We start from the raw sequence: 20,828 nt of genomic DNA on the forward strand, positions 1-20,828 counted from the left end.
GTATACGAGTTTAGTACTGGGTACAATTTCTATCCAAGACATGACAGGATTTTTTATGAAAACGAAAACATGCTGGCATAATCCCAATACTTTGCATGATAATAAGAGCACAACAAGCAATAGCATGGAAGAATGGGGTCGGGACACAGGGTAGATGGCTGCGGGGGAGGGACACAATAAGATGAGGTTTTATACATGAAGGTATAAGGGGGATAGGGGAAGGTGGAAGGTGGATGAAAAAATGGGAGAAGGATGCGCTTTAACGAGATGGGCAAACAGGGAAGGCTGCATGGAAGGGAAAATGGGGTTCCAGGACAACTTTTCTTTTCTTTTCTTTTTTTTTTGGGGGGGGGGGGGGGGGGGGGGGGGCGCGGGGGGGACTGGCTAGACGGGTGGGGTGTGTTAGTTTGACAACAAAAATATGTAGACATTTGGCAATCCTCTTTCACTAGAGTAACAAGAAAACAAAAAAGGAAGCTGAGCACATTCCATACAATATTATCCACCTTGCTCTATATTGATCAATGCTCACAGGGCAAACACAACAGTGTTCGCTGATCAGACTACCACTTGCATTACCCATTTTTTCAAGTAGCAGCAATGAGGTCATCGCGTAAAATGGCATACAAACTTACAGAAAGTTCACTAGAGATTAAAATGATTATCAGCCATTCCATAAAGTCTGACTTTCTATTTTGTAAAACTTCAAGGAAAAATTCCACACTTTTCTGCACCCACAGAACACACCACATATTAGGGCAACACAAAATGCTGCAAAACTGTTGACAAAATATGGCTCAAATCTTAACAAAAATTTAACACCTACCTGGATAGTCTTCAGCTTAAAGTTCATATTTTCAAATCGGTCAAACATTTCAAATTCCTCTTGGAGATATTCCCATATGCACGCATACCTAGAATCCCTCCAGGCAGATTCTGATCTGAATATGAAAGAAAGCGTCATAAGACACTCATCATGCTACTTTCAGCTTCCTAGTTAAACAAGGGAAGATATAGCAAGGACACACATGCATGCACTCACAAACCTCCCTCTGTGTCTCTCTCTAAAATGAAACGGGCGCACTTCCATCCATGGTGATAACCAGCAACCGCAAACGACCCAGAGATGGTCCAAAGTTGAGTACTATCACAAATAAACACACCCAAAGTACTGGACTACATACACTCAGGGCTGAGGCTGCAGTCAGCCATGTATCTGCACTTTCGTGCCAGTACAAGTGGGACAAGCTTTTACCCTACTCTATACCCGATCACACCAACTGCAACCTTTTACCCTACTCTATACCCGATCACACCAACTGAGACAAAAGACCACCAGAGAGTGCTTAACTTTGGCACTCTGTGCAGCTACAGGTTGAAATGACTCAGAGCATGTCACCCTGGTATGTGAAGCCTACGCAAACAGAGACCAGTTCACACAGTTACTCCAGAGATGTGAGGAGTCTCCGGCAGCTTCTCCAGACTAGCCTTCACAACCCCTCAGCATTGGACACCTTCATAGCGGTCATTCTTGACTGCAGTAGCACCTTGTGGAGCTGCCAGGGCACCAGACAGACAGAACTTGAGCCACAAGATCCCACCCGGAGTCTGAACTACATTGGATGCCAATGCATCTTGAACATCACAAACTCTTGTTTCTTTTATTGTATTTTTCAGGTCCAATAGTCTAATTTAGGCTCCCAAGAAGGACAACATATTTTCTTCCTTTCTTTGCACTTTCAAACCCTTGAAATTCATATTCGAAGTGCAAGAGAGTTGGGTTACCTATACCAATGAAAGACTATAACTTGCCAGCTTTAAACACTGAAGTCACATATAAGGAAGCTAGGATGTTGACTTTGGAAAAACTGTTGCCTATCGAAAGGCATGCACTTCACATTTCAATCTTACAAGCCTTCTAAAAATATTCCCTTGCCTCATTACTATTACCAACCTACAACAAAACAGCAAAGGATAATTGCAGAGATCCTACCCTCTTCAAGCTGTAAACTGACACCACTAATTCTATTTCAATTTCAGAAGACTGGAAAGGCACCTTACCTGTCCAGAAGACGGACCCGGAGAACAAGGTCAGCAAGTGTGGTGTTTGCAGACGCAACAAGCTGAAAGAGCTCTTTCCTGGACATAGTGAAGTTGCCAGTCTCTTCCATTCCACTATTCAACTTGCTAAAAATGTTAACCATGCCATCTGCCTGCAATATAGAAGTCAATTTAGAAATCATTCGACAGCTAGGTGAAGGACAGCTAACAGATGGACAAGGCAGACGCTCGCCTTTCTAAGATGGTGTTCCAAAGCAACACTTTGCGCCAGAATGCTGCATACAACCCTGATATTGTCTAGGTCCAATTTCTGAAGAAAGATGGTGTCATAACCTGCTTGACTCCAAGTTGGTAGGGTAGGTCGTACAACTATTTTATAATCTGCAGTCACACTAACAAGAGTCATTACAGGAATCACTGAATGCAAAGTTTGAACAGACTTTTCAAAGCCTTGCTATACAGCAAAACAATCTAACAAATGACAGTTATGCAACTAGAGTAGTCGGTTTGATTTCACATATTGTAATTCTCCGCTATAGTCAAGAAATTTCTTGCCTCGATACTTCATTTTGAGGTGATTAAAATGAAAAATTCCAGGCTTTTTATCCACAAGAAAATTATGAGAAAAGTGTTTTATAGAATATTAAGTCCATTTACTCATTGAAAGCTTCGAGTATTTTTACTTGTATCTGATATAAGCAAGATGCGCAAACTCCACAAGGTAATATACAGTGAAACAAGCAGCTAAAAAGAAACCAATTCAGAAGGCAAGATGTAGAACACCAAGAGTCATTTATGCACTAAAACAAGCAGCTAAAGGGAAACAAATTCAAAAATTACATGAAAATCATTCTCGAGTTGATGACTCAACTAGGTTAGAATCGTCTATGTCAGCAGCCATGGACTATTAATGTAGAGAAGCCATGCTGGTTACATCACGCAATACATGAATCCATGCACGAGAGAAGTCTTCTAGCACAACCTAATATGCAGGACAGCACTGAGCAGCCCGTGTTACTCCACAATACATACCACAATCCGATCACAAGATCTCCTCTATCAGCAACCCAGATCAGGGGCTGAACCAAGACCTCGTTTCAATCGGTTCAACAGTCAGCAGACCCTGTTGGTTCTCTGTATCTTTCGGTTGGAAGTTTCTCTCTTTCACTAGAACTGGCCCTAATTGCCATGAGGAATGGAGCATTTCTCCCATAAAGATGCAAAAAGCAATCAATCTCTAATCTAAGTCTCCTAAGGAAAATTCATGTTCAAGTCAAGAGCTTACCTTAGCCTTGCTGAATCAAATGACGTTCGGTCTTGCCTTCAAGCGGCAAATGCAACTCCCCGATGCAGGTGTGCTAGCTCGTGTGTCCTCACTGTGTTGTCACACCGGAATGCTCCATGGCTATGCGGATGCAGGAAGAGCTCTCTTTGCCTAGATGGAGGCAAGAAGGAAATAGCCTTCGTGGTGGTTCACTCACAAAAGGTGGATGAAGAAGAGGCTAATCAAAGAGAGAAGCCTACAATCAAACCTATTCAAGGAAGCAACCATCTAGCATGCAAGAATCCAAGACAATACAAGCAAGCAAGCGTCTAGAAGAGGGGCTCACAAGTATTCTATTGCAAGAGAATGAATGTGTATTGCTTAATGTCAAAATTTACTTATGTACAAATGACTAGCTTTCACACTAGGCCGGACAAAACTTAAAAATAGTCCAGTAGCACTAGGTCTAGTCCTAAGCAACTATGTACATGAAGTTTATCACTTCCCCATTCGGCATTAAGCTCAGGGTAAGGCCGCTTTATAAAGTCCAGCACCATCTTACCGTTTACATGTGGGTAAGATGGCAAAGCACCATACGGTAGATCGGGCGGGTGAAACCATGTTAACCTACAAAGTGGTTAACGTATCCCCCCTTCCTAATTGTGATTGCGTCCTCACATCACCGAGCTCCATTGGATGTAAGCATGCCTAAAGTGAAAGCTGCAATATTGACACTAGTATAGGCGTAAAGTGAAAGCTGCAATATTGACACTAGTATAGGCGTGATTGTAGAAACTGATATTTGGCATAAACGCATTGGACATGTCAATATTCAATGGTTGAAGAATATGCAAGCACAAAGTATGGTTACAAGTTTGCCAAAGTTCAAAGTGGATGGAATGCACAGAGTATGTGAAATTGGGCAAGCAAGCTAAGCATGCATTTTCACATGATAATGCATGTTAAATCAAAGACCTTTGGATTTGGTGCATTCTGATGTTTGGTGACCAACAAAGACCGCATCAATCAGAGGATGCCAAAGATATGATTTGGTTGGCTCGTGAGTTAGGAAGCTTGTCGAGGCTACATGAGCTACAATGTGGGCAAAAAAGTGCTTGATGAGAGGCCTCATCTCCGGATTTGTGAGTTGGTGGGAACATCCAAGGATAGAAGGACCGTGGCTTGCTTGCAGATTCATGCGCCAAGACCACCTACATTGGATTCACAATGACTGATGGTGATCCTGAAGAGTTTAGCACGATAAGGTATTGAAACCGGCCTCTGGTAGAAACCAAAGTGCGGTAGACTAGCAGTCACCCTTCCAATTGTAGTCCAAACAAATAACAAATTAACAGGAGCTAGAATGCTCCAGAATTGAAAGGAAATCGACACCTGTTGGCCCCAAAGCTTGGCGCCCCTTTTGGTATTTCTTTATTCAAATTCAATGGAATGTATAACTGAGTACAACAAAGCCAGTCAAAGAAAGTAAACCTGCATGTCCAATCTGACAGCCCTCAAGACCTCTTAGCATAGAGGATTCACATTCAGATCTGTGTCCCACAAAAGCAACACACTGTGTTTTTCTCTGATCAACCAAGACAATTCAACAGGGCAGCCTTGAGCATACATCTCGCTGTTCCATGAACATGGCTTCAAACTCAACTTAAATACACATCCACTGTCCAATCTCTGTTTCCACCCTTCAAACTGCCATTCCCCTCCTCACAAAGGGCCAGAAGAAACCACTCTGTAGCAGACACAAGCCAGTGGAAAGAAAGAAAGAAAGATATGTTCAGAGTTTACCAATTTTTATGCGCAGTTTTGCACCAGAGGGATTGACCGTACCAGTCTGTACTTGCAGCTGCCTGCATCAGCAACTCTGCATCACACGTGTGCACTTGTCTGTACGGATCTATACTTGCAGCACGTGTGTACCCGTCTGTACTTTTCTCCCCTTGCAGCCGCCTCAAAACAGTACTTGCAACAATTTTCTTTAAGCGCCGCCTACACCTGATGATGCGCTGCCTGTAGCTGTTCAGGACTGAACAATCCCGCCTGTACCTGCTGGGCAGGACTGCAGTACCTGCCTGTACCTGTCCGTACAAGTCTGCGCCTAGTCACCTGCTGCCTGTACCAGATAGCGTGCAGCCGCCGCCTCTACCAGATGTCGTACAGCAGCCACCGCCTGTACCAACTGTACGGGACTACACAATACCTGACTGTACCTGCTATCCGTACCCTGTCACCAGCACCGCCTCTACCAGCCGCCAGTCAACCTGCAGCCGCCTGTTCTGTACGGCTACTCTCCACGTAGCTATGTTTCCCTTCTCCTCCACGCAGCTAGCTTGCACGACTTCTCCCCAAAAGCAAGAGAGAGAGAGAAGAGAGAGGCGTGTACCTCCAAAAGTGGAGTTGCCCCCTTCCATAAATATCTTAGGCCCCTTTTTTTTAATGTTCATTAAAGTTCCTAAGGGCCACTTATGCCTAGGGGCCACCCAAGGTTAAAACATTATAAATAATTACTCCCTTGGTCCCCCTTCACACTTGGGGATATCCACACATATTACTATTTGTCCGGGCACCCAAATATGAATCATTAAATATTTATCTTGCTCACCAACCACCACGCTGACACTCATGTTGTTCCACTTTCACAAGGTCATGACATTGCCCCCTCTTGAAAAATGGCAAGCGTCCTCGATTGCAATCTGGTGATACAGCAAAATATCCAAAGCGAAATGTACAATATGGCAAGATCAGCGTCCCAATCTCTCTAAGCCATGCATATGTAGCAACATTCATTGCAAACCAATGGTGTAGTAGTAGCCCAAGTTGTATACCACTGTGAACCATACACAACCACAACATCCAATGTGACTAGTACACATATATCATAGAAGTCCCATAAACAGATGTACTGTCAGCCATCAGTACCTTCGGGTGAGAAAAGCTGCACCAAACGACCTCTAGATGTCATCTGAGCCTGTCTGTATCAAGGGAGTGGAGGTGCTACCCCCCTCTTGAGCATTAGGCAATGCTCTAGACCCATGCTCTGCTGAACCTGAATGAGCCATGACAAGAGTCAGCTCCAACTCAAAGGCATCGAGATAAAGCTGCAAAACTTAAGGTGAATCTGTTAAGTCACCTTCCTCCTTCCACTTTGCATCCATCGGTGAATAGTTCTTGAACTTCACATGATAGCGACGGGAAACTTTACCTCGTACCTTTCTTTTGTTGGGTTTTATGCTGTGTATGCACCCAGAGGAGTGCTAGTGATCATCAGTAGATTACTGGGACACTTTTTACTTCAGTTAGTCGAGGTTTTTTCCCCCAGTTTAGCTCAGTTTCACTTATATGCAGTTTATAAGTGTTTTGGTCCACCCGGCACATTTTATGGCCGGACATGTGAACACTTATCTTTAGGGTCACTATTATGTGGCTATTGTACTTCACTTTTCAATCAAGCAATAGATTGAAGTCGTGTTCACTCTCTCTGTTGGTTTCCACGCCTGCTTGAAGCTTCTGTAAACCCTAACCCTAACACTTCATTGCCTTCATTTGGTATCAGAGCATTGAAGCTTGTCTTGCCCTGCCCGTACACTGCCAAGCTTTTGTTGCTGCTGCCCGTACAGCACCCGTACATCACTGCCCGTACACCTGAGTGCCGCCTGCAGTATTCGTACAGCTGCTCGCCTGAAGCAGCTGCCGTACCTGTTCGTTGCTGTCAGCACCCGTACTACCTGCTGCGTACAGTCAGCACCGACTGTACTTGTCAACGCTGACTCAGTCGTGTGCTGCAACAGGCGTCGCCTTGCTCTACACTGTGCAACAGGCGTGGCTTTACTTCCGTACAGTAAGCGCCGCCTTCAACTACTGTACCTGCCCGTACAGTAAGCGCCGCCTTCAAAGTACTGTACCTACCCGTATACAGTAAGCGCCGCCTTCAGTACCTGTTCGCCTTGCTCAAAACTGTGCAGCTCGACACTGTGCAGCTTCCATACCTTCAAGCATCGATCACAGTACCTGCACAGTACTTCCACATCATCAGTCCTTTGAAGTACAGTCAATTGTACTTGCTCTTTGGTGGACTGTACCTGCAGAAATACCACAAGCTACTCAGTCATTCAGTGGTAAGCATTAAAAAATTCTGTTTTTGGGCATTTTTATTTTCTCTGTGAAAATCTACAGGCAAATACAGGCAGACATTCTAGCAAAGAACAATACAGGTTTTTTTGCACAGTTTGGGTGCAGCAAATTTGGGCATTTTTGGGGCATTTTGGCATTGTGTACGCCATTTGCTGCTCTACTCAGTCATTGGTGCATTGAGCTGCACATTCAGAGGATTAAGAGTGCAGGCATATTTGGGTGAACTGTATTCAGTGGAGTACAGTTATTATCAGGGTTTCTGCTATTGGGTTTTTTGATAAACAGGTACAACATTGTGCGTAAGCATAATGGCAAATCAACAGCAAAGTGATGTATTCACATATTTGTCTAAGGAAGACAAATTGGATGGCACGAACTACTCCTTGTGGAGTTTTATGCTGAAAAATGTGCTTGTGGCAAAAGGTCTTTGGTGATGAACCACGTCCAAGTCCATTGGCTCCAGAGACTCCTCCCCAAGGGGGTGCTCGTGGACGAGGACAACAGGTACAGGCTCCAGGACAACCATTGCCTGTTCAAAGAACAAATGCTCAAAAGACATGGGATGCCAGGGATGCACAAGCTTTGTCACTCATTGCATTGTCAGTACAGAGGTCCATTATACCTCATATTCGTTCAGCTGGCTCTTCACAGAATGCATGGGTGACTTTGGAGCAGATGTATGCTGCTCGTAATGAGGCTAGGATCTCATTTTTGAAAAGAGAGCTGGAAAATCAGAAAATGAATGAAGGAGATGATATGTCTAGCCACTTAAACAAGCTGCAGGATTTGAGAGAGCAACTCATCAATGTGGATGAGATTATTCCTGAGACACAGCTTGTGTCCACCATCTTGCACTCTTTGCCAAGATCTTACTTGGCTTTTCATACCTCTTTGAACCTCAGCATGAGGAATGTTGTTGAACCCCTCAAGTATCAGGAACTTGTTGCTCTCTTACTACAAGAGGAGCAAATGAGGAAGAATATGAATATGAACACAAATGCTGAACAAGCATTTACAACAGGTCAAAAGGGGAAAGGAAAAACTCAGCCAAAGAGTGCAAATCAAAATTCAGGTGATGGTGGTTCTTCACAGGATACCAAGAAAAGTGATGGACAGCCCAAGAAGAAGGGCAAATGTCATTACTGTAAGAAGCCAGGTCACTACATCACGGAATGTAGGAAGAGGATTGCCAAAGAGAAGGCAAAGGAAGCTGGGATGTCTGTTAATGATGCTTCTAAAGCTCCTCCAGAGACTGCTTCTTTTGTTGAGGAGGGATTACTGTTTTTATACATGCAGCTATGATGCCTCTTGGTCTTCACAGGCACTCAGTTTGACAGAGCATGCATGTACTTGGTATTTTGATAGTGGTGCCTCAAAGCATATCACATCTCGCAGGGATTTGTTTAGTCATGTTGGCCCTGCCCCTGTTGGCAAAACTGTTCAGTGTGCCAACAATGCTTCATATCCAGTTCGTGGCATTGGGGAGATTCAGCTCACAGCCATTGATGGCTCCATTCTCCGCCTTTCAGATGCCTTATATGTACCAGGGATAAAGAAGAATTTGTTGTCCATTTCTTCTTTAGCACATTGTGGAATGCAAGTCCACTTTGATGATGATAAATGCATGGTCAAAGACAAAGCTAATGCCTTGACCTTGATGCTTACTGGTACATTATGTCATGGACTTTATCAGTTGGATGCATTTCAGCCAGTGGATCAGTCTGCTTATAATGCATTCACTCTTACTCCAGCTATGGTTGATGCGGAGTTATGGCATGCTCGCATGGGGCATGTAAATTTTGGTAGTCTTATGCTTATGCAGCGACATAACATGTTTACAGATCTACCTCTCATGGAGAAGCCTCCAGATTACATTTGTGAAGGATGTATTTTGGGAAAAATGCACAGGTTTTCCTTCCCACGTGATCAGGCTCTAAGAGCAACTGCAAAGTTGCAACTTATACACAGTGATCTTTGTGGTCCCATGCAGACGAAGACATTAGGTGGTTGCTTCTATTTTGCAACATTTATTGATGACTTCTCTCGTATATGCTGGGTCTATCCTTTGACACAGAAATCACAAGTATATGATGCATTTTTGGCCTTTGTAGCACTTGCTGAGACAGAGTCAGGATGCAAGGTGAAGACTCTCCGTTCTGACCGAGGGGGGGAATATATGTCACATATGCTGAATTCCTTTCTTGGGAGTAGAGGTATAAAACATCAGTATACTACTCCTTACACTCCACAGCAGAATGGGGTTGCAGAAAGGAAGAATCGGTCACTCATGGAGATGGCCAGATGTATGCTAAAGGCAAAAAGGCTACCACATATCTTTTGGGTGGAAGCAGTCATGTGTGCTTGTCATATTTTGAATCAATGTCCCACAAAGGCATTGGTTTCTATTACTCCTTTTGAGGCTTGGCATGGCCGCAAGCCTTCTGTATCGCATTTTCGTATCTTTGGGTGTCTTGCATATGCACACATACCCAAAGAGTTAAGGAGGAAGCTGGATGATAAAGCCACAAAATGCATTTTTGTTGGGTATAGCCGTGAGAGCAAGGGCTACAGGTTATATGACCCACTATCCAGGAAGATATTCACTAGTCGGGATGTGATTTTTGATGAAAAATCAGAAATATCCATGGCTGGTTATGAGGCAAATCAGGCTGAAAATGATGTGTTTGAAGGTCTACTACCCATGGAGTTTCATTCCATGGTTGGTAATCCAACTCATGAGGGTACAAGACAGCCAGCAAATGATGTAGGTGGTGCAGAAATTCAGCAGCCAAATGAGCCAGAAGCTGAACGAAATATGGGGCAGCAGGCACCACAGGTCAGACATATACCTACATGGTATTTGAGGACATTACAGGACAGCCATTTAGAGGGTCCTCTTGCTGGTCGTACTCGTAGGGAAACAAGGACCAATGAGCATGCACACATCATGGATTTGAATCTGGTTATGGCAACCAGTTTACAGGATGATGATGAGCCTGATTCATTTGTAAATGCACGAGATAATGTGCATTGGAACTAAGCCATGCAGGATGAGCTTGATTCTATTAAAAGGAATCAAACATGGGATTTGGTTGATCTGCCCAAAGGCAAGAAAGCAATTGGTACTAAATGGGTCTATTAAGTTGAAAAGACATGCAGATGGATCCATTGACAGGTACAAAGCCCGTCTAGTTGCAAAGGGCTATGCACAGAAGAAGGGCATTGATTATGAGGAGACATTTGCTCCTACATCCCGTATGTCGACACTTAGGTGTGTCATTGCATTGGCTGCACATCATGGTTGGGTTGTTCACCAGTTGGACATAAAGACTGCATTCCTCCATGGGGACCTCGAGGAGGAAGTTTATGTATTTCAGCCCATGGGATTTGCAGAACATGGTCATGAGGGGAAAGTTTGCAGGCTGAAAAAGGCCTTGTATGGTTTGAAACAAGCTCCACGAGCTTGGTATGCAAAAATAGATGCTTTTCTACTCACTCAGGGATTTGTGAACAGTCCATCAGAAGCCACTCTGTATGTAAAGAAAGAAGAAGCAGATCTGCTGGTCATCAGTCTTTATGTGGATGATCTCTTGCTCATGGGATCAAATGATGACAAAATTGCAGCTTTTAAGGAGATACTGCAACAGACATTTGACATGTCTGACTTGGGGCTTGTACATTACTATTTGGGCATACAGTTTGTGCAGGATAACAGAGGCATTGGGTTGTTGCAATCACGTTATGTTGCTAAACTTCTGGATAAGTTTAAATTTCAGGATTGCAAGTCTATTAGTACTCCTATGGAGCCTGGGATGAAACTGTCTCTACAAGATGACCGTGTTTCCTTTGATGCCACTACATATGCTCAGGCTGTTGGGTGCCTCATTTACTTGTGTAATACAAGGCCAGATATTCAGTATGCAATCTCTCAGTTGAGCAGATTTATACACAGCCCGCGGTTGTCACATTGGCAAGCTGTGAAGCGTGTATTCCGTTATTTGCAGGGTACCTTGTCTCTTGGATTGCTTTATCCTGAGGGGGGTGACATGCAGTTATACGCTTACAGTGATTCAGATTGGGCTGGTGATTTTGATACCAGACATTCCACTAGTGAAAATTGTTTCTTTCTTGACTCTTCATGCATTTCTTGGCTAAGCAAGAAACAGACCACAGTGGCCACTTCGTCTTGTGAGGCAGAGTAAAGAGCAGCCTACACTACTACTGTTGAGTGTGTTTGGCTGCGTCGTCTCATGACTGATATGGATATTTCAGTGGAGGAGCCTACACCTATCTATACTGATAGTCAGAGTGCCATTGTTGTGGCCAGGAATCCTGTGTTTCATGCTCGCACGAAACACATTGAGATTCACTATCATTTTGTTCGAGAGAGACTCCAAGCAGGAGATATCAGTCTAATCTACTGTCCTACAGATCAGAATGTGGCAGACATCTTCACCAAGCATTACCACGTCCGAAATTTGAAGCATTCCGCAATGCTTTGAATTTGTTTCCTTTTGGTGGATGATGTACAGTGATCACATATCACTCCAGGGGGGTTTGTTGGGTTTTATGCTGTGTATGCACCCAGAGGAGTGCTAGTGATCATCAGTAGATTACTGGGGCACTTTTTACTTCAGTTAGTGGAGGTTTTTTCCCCCAGTTTAGCTCAGTTTCACTTATATGCAGTTTATAAGTGTTTTGATCCACCCGGCACATTTTATGGCCGGACATGTGAACACTTATCTTTAGGGTCACTATTATGTGACTATTGTACTTCACTTTTCAATCAAGCAATAGACTGAAGTCGTGTTCACTCTCTCTGTTGGTTTCCACGCTTGCTTGAAGCTTCTGTATACCCTAACCCTAACACTTCATTGCCTTCATCTTTCCTTATGTGCCAGTATTTGCTCTAGAATAAGAACTTCATCAAGTTTCTCAACTTCCGGCTGAGCCTCATCTGATACATCCTCAGGCACATACCCATGGAAAGGTCTAAGTAGACTCACATGAAATGCATTGTGAATCCTCCAATGATCTGGTAGCTTCAAGCAATAGGCCACCTCACCAATCTTTTCCAATACCTGAAAAGGTCCATAATAGCGCATGCTCAACTTAGGGAATAAGCGCTCTTTATCCTTCATCTTCTTGAGCCTAGCTTTTTCAAATCGCAAAAGAACCCAATCACCCAATTTATAGATTAAACGTGCATGCCATGGGGCCATGGAAGGGTACGAAGAGGTGGACTGATCAGAAGGGAGTGGTGATTGAGTTTGATTCCCCAAGAGACACGACACGAGAAAGTCGTGCGTGCGTGTGTGAGAGAGAGAGAGAGAGGGGGGGTATTAACGGCTGATTCGTGGGCTACAAGAGGTGGAGGAGCATGGTAGGGGCTGGGGGATTGGGATCTTGAAGAAACCGAGGGCCCAGGTTCTAACCCCAAGAAGGTCTAGTGGGCAAGATGTACCCTCTCTCTCTCTCTCTCTCTCTCTCTCTCTCTCTCTCTCTCTCCTACCCTAAGTAAAGTTTCTTGAGTAATGTTGGGGCCAAGTGAAAATTTTGAAGCCAAAGGTGGGGTAGTAATTTTGTGTGGATAGGAAGACAGAAAATGTGGGTATGAATGCAAACTTTAATGCACGTCTGTGACGGTCTGCTGCTTTCTTTTGCTTTTGCTGAGTTTTCTGGAGTGCCAACTTAACTCTCCGATAAGCTTCATCCATGTTCTCCACATACTGATCAGCCTCAAAGATCTTATCCTTTGTGTGCAAAATAGGTGGTAGCTTCTTCCCTCCTTCCACAATCTCAAAAGGCGCCTTGCCCGTCGAGGTATGGACTGTGTTGTTATAAGCAAACTCCACCAAAGGAAGATACTTTTCCCATTGTTGCTTGTGCTCTGACACATAACACTTAAGAAGATCTGACACTGTAGAATTAGCCTCTTCCGATTGACCATCTGTTTGTGGATGAAATGAAGATGAAAACTTGAGAGTTGTATCCATGTTGTCAAACAACCCTCTCCAGAATAAACTCGTCATCCGTGGATCACGGTCACTAATGATAGACAAAGGTAAACCATGATACTTGAAGATGTTCGCCATGAACAACTTCACCATATGATCAACTTTGATCGTCTTACGTACGAGAATGAACTCCACCTTAGAAGGATCCATACGGACTCCATGCTTAGACACAATATGCCCCAAGAAGTGTATCTCTTCCAAGAAGAACTCACTCTTCTTGCCATTAATGACCAGCCTATGCTTCCGGAGTTCTTCAAACACAATGGCCAAATGCTTCCTATGCTCCTCCTCAGTGTGTGAATGCACAATCATATCATCAAAGAATGTGCCCACAAACGCTCTATGAGGCCGGAAAATCTTGTCCATTATTCTGTTAAATGTGGCAAGTGCATTTGTCAAACCAAAGGGCATAACCAAGAACTCATATAACCCAAAAATGTTCGAAATGCTGTCTTATGCACATCCTCGGGTCTAATACGTATCTGATGATACCCGCTTTTCAAGTCTATCCGACTAAAGACTATGGAGTCCTGTAAGCGGTCCAATATGTCATCGATCCTCGAAATAGGAAATCGATTCATGATGGTATTCTTGTTTAGCGCCCTGTAATCAATACACATGCGCCAAGAACCATCTTTCTTTTGCACACTGAGTACAAGTGAGCAAAAGGGTGATGAGCTAGGCTCGATCAACCCTTTATTCAACAACTCCTGTACCTAACTCATAATTTCTTCTTGTTGAGCTGCACTAATACGGTACGGCGGTCTATTTGGTGGAGTACTACCCGGAATTAGATCAATAGCATGATCTTCTGGCCTTTCCGAAGGAAGTTCTCCTGGCAATGACTCGGAAAAACAATCGTGGAACTCACATAAGAAATCAGTCCTGTCTTTATCTAATATAGACAAATTCGATTTAGACTCATCACCTTTTGCATCCTTTACAACAATCAAGTACGCGGAGAGATTGTTTTTCATTACTGATGAAATTGCCGAAGCTGATACAATAGGAACAGATTCCCCTTTAAGCTTATGCTCTTTCCCTCTATGAGTCAAAGTAATCTTCCTATTGTATGTATCCACCACCGCATGTACTCTATGGCACCATGGCATACCCAACAAAACATCACATCCATCAAGTGGCATGATGAAAAACTCCTCATTGTCCACATAACCCTACACATTAAGCCTGAGCTTCCCAATAATAGGAGTGACGGGTTCTGCATACCCAAGACAAGCCATATTAGCCTCATACAAAGGCACCATCTCCTCTGCACGAATCCCCAATCGGCCAGCCAAATCTGCTGAAATAAAGTTGACTCTAGCACCTGTGTCAAAGAAAATCAAGGCATTTTGATCTCTCACTTTCCCCCATGCCCTGCACAACTCAGTCTCTTCACCACCTCGCTGTTCCCCAACAAGATCAAGAACTAACCCTGCAGAAGGTTTTGGTTTCTTGGACTTAGGCTCCCCTTTAGTGTGAGAGTCCTTTTGGGACTTACGCTTGGGACAAACATTTCCGAGCATCCATCAAACCCTGTCTCTCCTCAGGAGTTCTCTTGGGCATTGGTAACTTCTTCTACCGCTTCTTTGTAGAACCTTTTGCATCACGCGAAGCATGCCCTGACTTTTCAGATTTCTTGCTTGAGCTTTTACTTCCTTTAAATCCAGATGAGACACCAATGAGTAACGCATTTGCTATCATAGCATTCTCTATCATCTGCGACATATTTGTTACTCGAGTCTTTATGCAATAGTCACGCAATTCCTAGGGGAGTCACACACTCATACTTGATGAGTTGACTTATCCCCACAACTCTCTCTCTCTCCCTTGTGCTTCTCTGTGTATGTCTCCCACATAACTCTTAACCCTAATTCTCCCATCAGGCAGCTTGTGCCGCTTGCCATTTGTGGCAATCCTTCTTACCATGCCCTATAATATGACAGAAAAAACATCTATTTTCTGACTGGTACTTCCTTTGCTCCTCTGGAGGAAGATAACCTCCAGTAATGCCTGCTTTAGCCTTTTCATCAGGGGTTTTCTTGGGTTCTTTATCCTTCTTACCCCCTGAACTGGAGCTATTACTGCTGTCCTTCTTAGCATCTTTAGAAGATGCGTTACCTTTCCCTGTCTGTGCAGTTGATTGCTGCTACTGGGGTTTGGTACAGGACTGAGATGCTTGCTTGGGCTTGCCCCCGTTAAGCTTCATTTCTTCATTCTGAGCGAGAGTCAGAGCCCGGTCATATGTACTTGGTTCATAGTTACGAACTGTGAACCGAATGTTGGAGTCCAATCCACGAATGAATTGCTCCATCTTGGCCTGCTCAGATAACCCTAACTGCTGTGCTAAAGTAATAACCTTACCGGAAAACTGAAGCACTGGGGATCCGTTCTGTCTGAGTCCATAGAACTCGTCTTTCAAACCGGTCATGTACTGGGGCGGGAGAAATCTGGTCTTCAGGTCATGGACAAAGATGTCCCAATCAAAGGCTGTGACACCTGTGGCCTGGTCTGTATGAATACTAGACCAATGCTGCCACCAAGTGACTCCCTCACCAGTGAGATGGGGAGCCGCTAAGTGGACTTTGTCTTGTGGGTCTGTGATCTTAGCTAAAGGAAAATGAGCATTAAACTGATGAATAAATTGATTAACTGAAAAATGATCACACTTACCATCATACTTACTGAAATTTGGTTGACTGCGAATGATGGTGGTTGATGCTGCTGCGGGCTGCGGGCTGGTGACACCTATGACTAGGGAGACTGAGGAGAGCTGCTGATACCTCAAGTGTATGGCCTCCTTTTCCCGTTGGTGTTCGAGTAACATACGTTCTCGATCAAGCTCACGTTGGTGTTCCTGAGCGGCGAGTTCAGCCTGACGCCGGTCTTCGTCGATCCTGCGTTGGGCTTCCTCATAGTCCCGTTGATGGCACGGAAGCGGTAAAGCTGTCTACGCCTTTATAGAGTGCCACACTTCCACACACGTATGCAAACACACCAGAACACCAGACCCAAGAGCATGAACAAGACTTATATTTCAGAACAGACCTTCATCTTACAGAGTTGTATATCCGAGATATCCTCAGAATGAGCTTTATCTGGCACCCACTCCCAATCAGCCCACTCTAGCTCCTGGTCGCTCCCAATCCGTTCGCTCTCTTGCTTGTCTGCAGCCGACCTCTTTCCTTCTCTGCTCTGCACCTCAGCTGAAGACCACTCTTTCCTACACCACCAGCACACTGCCAGTTCCCAAAGCAAAACCACAGCTACACCTCTGAACCTTCCTGCCTCTCTGATCGCTAACCACACCTCACCAGAGAAGCATCCCTCCAATCACTGTCAACACCTACAGCCAGCCCAACATCCAGTCCAAGCCACAGCACCGAGGTGGCTCCCTCTTCTACCTTCCAGGCGGTTCTCCTACCAGTCGGAACCACACCTTGCCACAGTAGCCATCTCCGGCGGCCAGAAACAAACCAAGGCCCCACTCCCAAACTCTCCCTCTTTTACCCCCCACGCCAGGCACCATAGGCAGCCTCCTTAGTTGACGTATCCAGTCACCAGAAAACCGAGACCAACTCCCTCTTTCTTTTTCGTTTGACGCCCTCTCTAGCTGACGTACTCAGCCACGCCGCAGCACCTCCTAGCGGCTTCCCTAGGCGGCCATCTTCACACTCTTCCTTTGGCTACCCACTGCCTCTTACTGTCGTCCCAGCCACCGCTCCACAAACTCTGCTCTGTGGCAGCCCGCTTCTCTATCTTTTTTCCTCAACACCAGCACCTAGGCGGCCTCCACACGCCAACCTATGCTTTAACACCTGTAGCTGCGCCAGCATCTGCTATCCATCCTGTCCCAGCAGTATAACCAACTGCGCCTAAGGAAAACCCCCCCTTCAACACGGCGGCTTCACCTCTTGTCTCCAGCTGCGCCGACTCTCCACGATTCGCCAACTTTCATCTATCAACCGCACACAAAGGTGGCCTTCCAGCCCCTCTCACTTCGCTATCGTCCTCTGTACCCGCCTTGTTCTCTCTCCGCAGCTGCTCTTCACCAGGGACCCTGCTACCAGTTGCAGCCCATCAGCCCTCCTACGCCAGCTGCGCTCACCAGGGCGCCTGCCTTCGCTGCAATTCAATCAGAGCCCCCCCTTCAAAACAAGGCAACGTTTCCTTTATCTCCCGTCAACTGCGCCGACTCGAACTCGCCAGCTTCGCTTCACGTGCATCGCCAACTTCCAGAAGATGCGCTGGCAGCAGCTCAAACCTCCCACGTAGCTATGCCTTCTTATGGCCACGTTATATTATATTTTTATTTTGCTTCTAAGGCCTAAGAGATAGCCACCCTCACACCTCCATTTCACACCAATCTCAAGCTACATTGGCCACACCAATATTTTATGGCCCAAGCCTCCATACACCTTCAAACACAGCTTCGATGCCCATTCTATTTCTTGGACGCGCACACACTTCAAGACGACCAAGCAGCTGATACCACCTCCAGTGAACCTCGTTCCGGACAGGCCTGTGCTTTCAGAATCTCAACATTGTCCCTGCACATACACTTCCATCAAAACCAAAAGCTTGATTGCCGTATCCATGACGCCCACACTGAGTCAATGGATGCTCCCATGACTTTACCACAACAGGAACATCACTCATGTACACATGTACAAGTTGAGGTTGAGGTTCCCCAAAAACTTCACACATATTTAGCAACCCCTTTTTTCTGCTGAGACATTTACGTCCAGCAGTTGCACAACCAGAAACCATTTATCCCCCTGGATCAAACAAAAATCTCGGTGCATCTACCTTCCAATCCTTCAAGCATTTTCCTCTATCAAACAACCATTGATACACCCTGTCATGATCTTCCGCTTTCAACAACCCCCTGGGCTCTTTACACATGGCATCCTCAATATATTCTACTGCACTTCCTCCTCCATACCAGCTCACATAATTTGGTGATGGAAACAACCATTCCTCACCTCTACTCCCCTCTGACACATCTGATTCCCACTCATAATCATATACCGAAATAACAAACATCTGATCATAAACTCCCATCTCATGATCATTCAATTTGCAACCCACATCATTGGCTTCCAACTCTCCCTCTGGACAAACTGCCAGACTAGGACTATAGCCAAACCACTCATCCATATGCTGAGCATCAACATGTGGTGTGTCCACCATAAACCCATTTCCCTTCAGCCCATCAACATCACACACAGCAACTTCATGCACTGTAGACTCATCATTGTCACTTCCCTGTAGTTTCTCCAGCTTCAAGACCATTGGCGATCCTTCAAGATTCTCCACATCTTGCACAGGCATCTCTACCAAGTCTAAGCTCCCTAAACTGCCAGGCAAAGCATCTTGGTCCCCCTGACCAACAACAATAGCCTCACATGCATCCTCACCACTGACAACCGACTCATTCTCTTGGGCATGACAAGGAACACACACCTTATGATCAGCAACCGCACCTGCGAAACTATCACACCATCATCCAAAGTAGCATCCAACTCATCATCAGTCACACCATCACTCTCTCCCTGCACAACTGGTATGCAATCATTTGTTACCTTTTCCAAGGAAACCAATTCCAACAGATCATCCAGTGCATTATCAAGAACATTGTTCAGCTCACCATCCACACTCTCACAAGCTGCAATATCCAACTCATCACCTGGATCATCCATACATGCTCCATCCATAGCATCTTCATTAGTGACACCTTGATCATCACTCTCTACCTTGACTGGCTGAAGTACTCGCACCTGCAAGTCATTACTCTTTTTTGAATCAAAAAGATCATCCAAATCATATCCATACTCAAACACATCAGGTTCTTCAGCGTTAGCATCACTTTCACAATCCACAGCACCATCAATACTTCCATCCTCCTCCTCCTCACCTTCTGAAAGCTCTTCACGGCTGATTCCAGAAACCTCACCCTTCTCCATTTCCAACAGGCTAATCTGTCCCATATCCTGCTCTGCAAATGTGACCTTATGGACTTCACAAACATTGGGCTGAATTGCTTCCTTCACCTGCATATTAGGGCCCATCACCTTATCACTCATTCCCAAAGACGATTGATATATGCTACCATTAGCTTTGGCTGGTTTCTTACATTGCGGACTGATATGACCCCACTCACCACAATTTCGACATTGCACATCACTCGGATACCCTCTCCCTCTTCCAATATCTGCTGAATTTCCTCCAGAACCAGATGATGCATCAGTCTTCCTTCCCATAGCACCTATGCCTCTTCCTCTTCCTGTAGACTCTATCCAATTCACGCTTAAAGACTTCATGAGCTCCACTGCTTCATGAACCTCCCTCTTCAAAGAATCCTCCTGTTTAGGAACAACAGCAGCTTTTCTTCCAGGATGCATACTCTCAATCTGTGGCACCTTCACAAACCTCTTTGGCTCTTCTTGCATTCCCATCTGCCTCAGACGCTTCACCTTCCACTCCTTCTCACGAGCAACTCTGACAGCCTCCTCAAAGCTATCCAGGTTCTTCAGCTCCACCTTCAGACGAAGGGTTGGCTCCAAACCAGCCACAAACCGCTCCCTCTTTATCATCTGCGGGGGTACTTCAGGAATCAAAGCCTCACACCATAGACTCCACAGTCTACCAAACTCTATCAGATACTGATCCACATCCTGACCGTCCTCTTGCTGAAATGTTACACAACTCTTTCCACACTTCATTCGGACTCTTCACATGGACAAACTATGCCAAAAATGCAGCTCTGACTACACGGTACTCAAGATCCTGTTGATGAATGTTCCTGTGTGTAGTCACAAACATCTGTAACCATGTTTTTGCATCACCTTGCAAGCAATAAGCCAAAATCTGAGAAAGGATCTCCGGGGTTGCCCTGTCTTTCATCAAAGCTGTAAACTCCATTTTCTCCAGAAACCTGGTTGCATTCTCCTGTGGAAATCCCCAATACTCCGGAAAATCCTGAGCCATCTTTCCAAATCTTGCTTCACACAGCCCCTGTCTTCTTTCACAAACCAGAGGAAATCTGCTCCTCTGTGGGTGGAGGCACCAAAAAGTGATGGCACAGAAGCGGTAAAGCTGTCTACGCCTTTATAGAGTGCCACACTTCCACACACGCATGCAAACACACCAGAACACCAGACCCAAGAGCATGAACAAGACTTATATTTCAGAACAGACCTTCATCTTACAGAGTTGTATATCCGAGATATCCTCAGAATGAGCTTTATCTGGCACCCACTCCCAATCAGCCCACTCTAGCTCCTGGTCGCTCCCAATCCGTTCGCTCTCTTGCTTGTCTGCAGCCGACCTCTTTCCTT

At 45.1% G+C, this 20,828-nt stretch overlaps 1 protein-coding gene across 2 annotated transcripts in view; it reads right to left on the bottom strand.

The window, feature by feature from the left end:
* Positions 1 to 485: 485 nt before the first annotated feature.
* LOC147619840 (protein RETARDED ROOT GROWTH, mitochondrial-like) overlaps positions 486 to 20,828 on the bottom strand; it is a 41,131-nt gene continuing 20,788 nt past the window's right edge. For both annotated transcript variants that reach the window (XM_086825686.1, XM_086825685.1), the window contains exons 4-7: positions 2,294 to 2,442; positions 2,062 to 2,213; positions 827 to 941; positions 486 to 728 (exon numbers count right to left, since the gene is read on the bottom strand). In XM_086825686.1, the coding sequence (XP_086681812.1) occupies positions 588 to 728; positions 827 to 941; positions 2,062 to 2,213; positions 2,294 to 2,442 (557 nt within the window). In that variant the 3' untranslated portion in view covers positions 486 to 587. The remainder of the gene's footprint in view (positions 729 to 826; positions 942 to 2,061; positions 2,214 to 2,293; positions 2,443 to 20,828) is intronic.

Source organism: Cibotium barometz, chromosome 32 (genome assembly GCF_041138505.1).
Source record: "Cibotium barometz isolate CiBa-2024 chromosome 32, ASM4113850v1, whole genome shotgun sequence".
Lineage (NCBI taxonomy): Eukaryota > Viridiplantae > Streptophyta > Polypodiopsida > Cyatheales > Cibotiaceae > Cibotium > Cibotium barometz.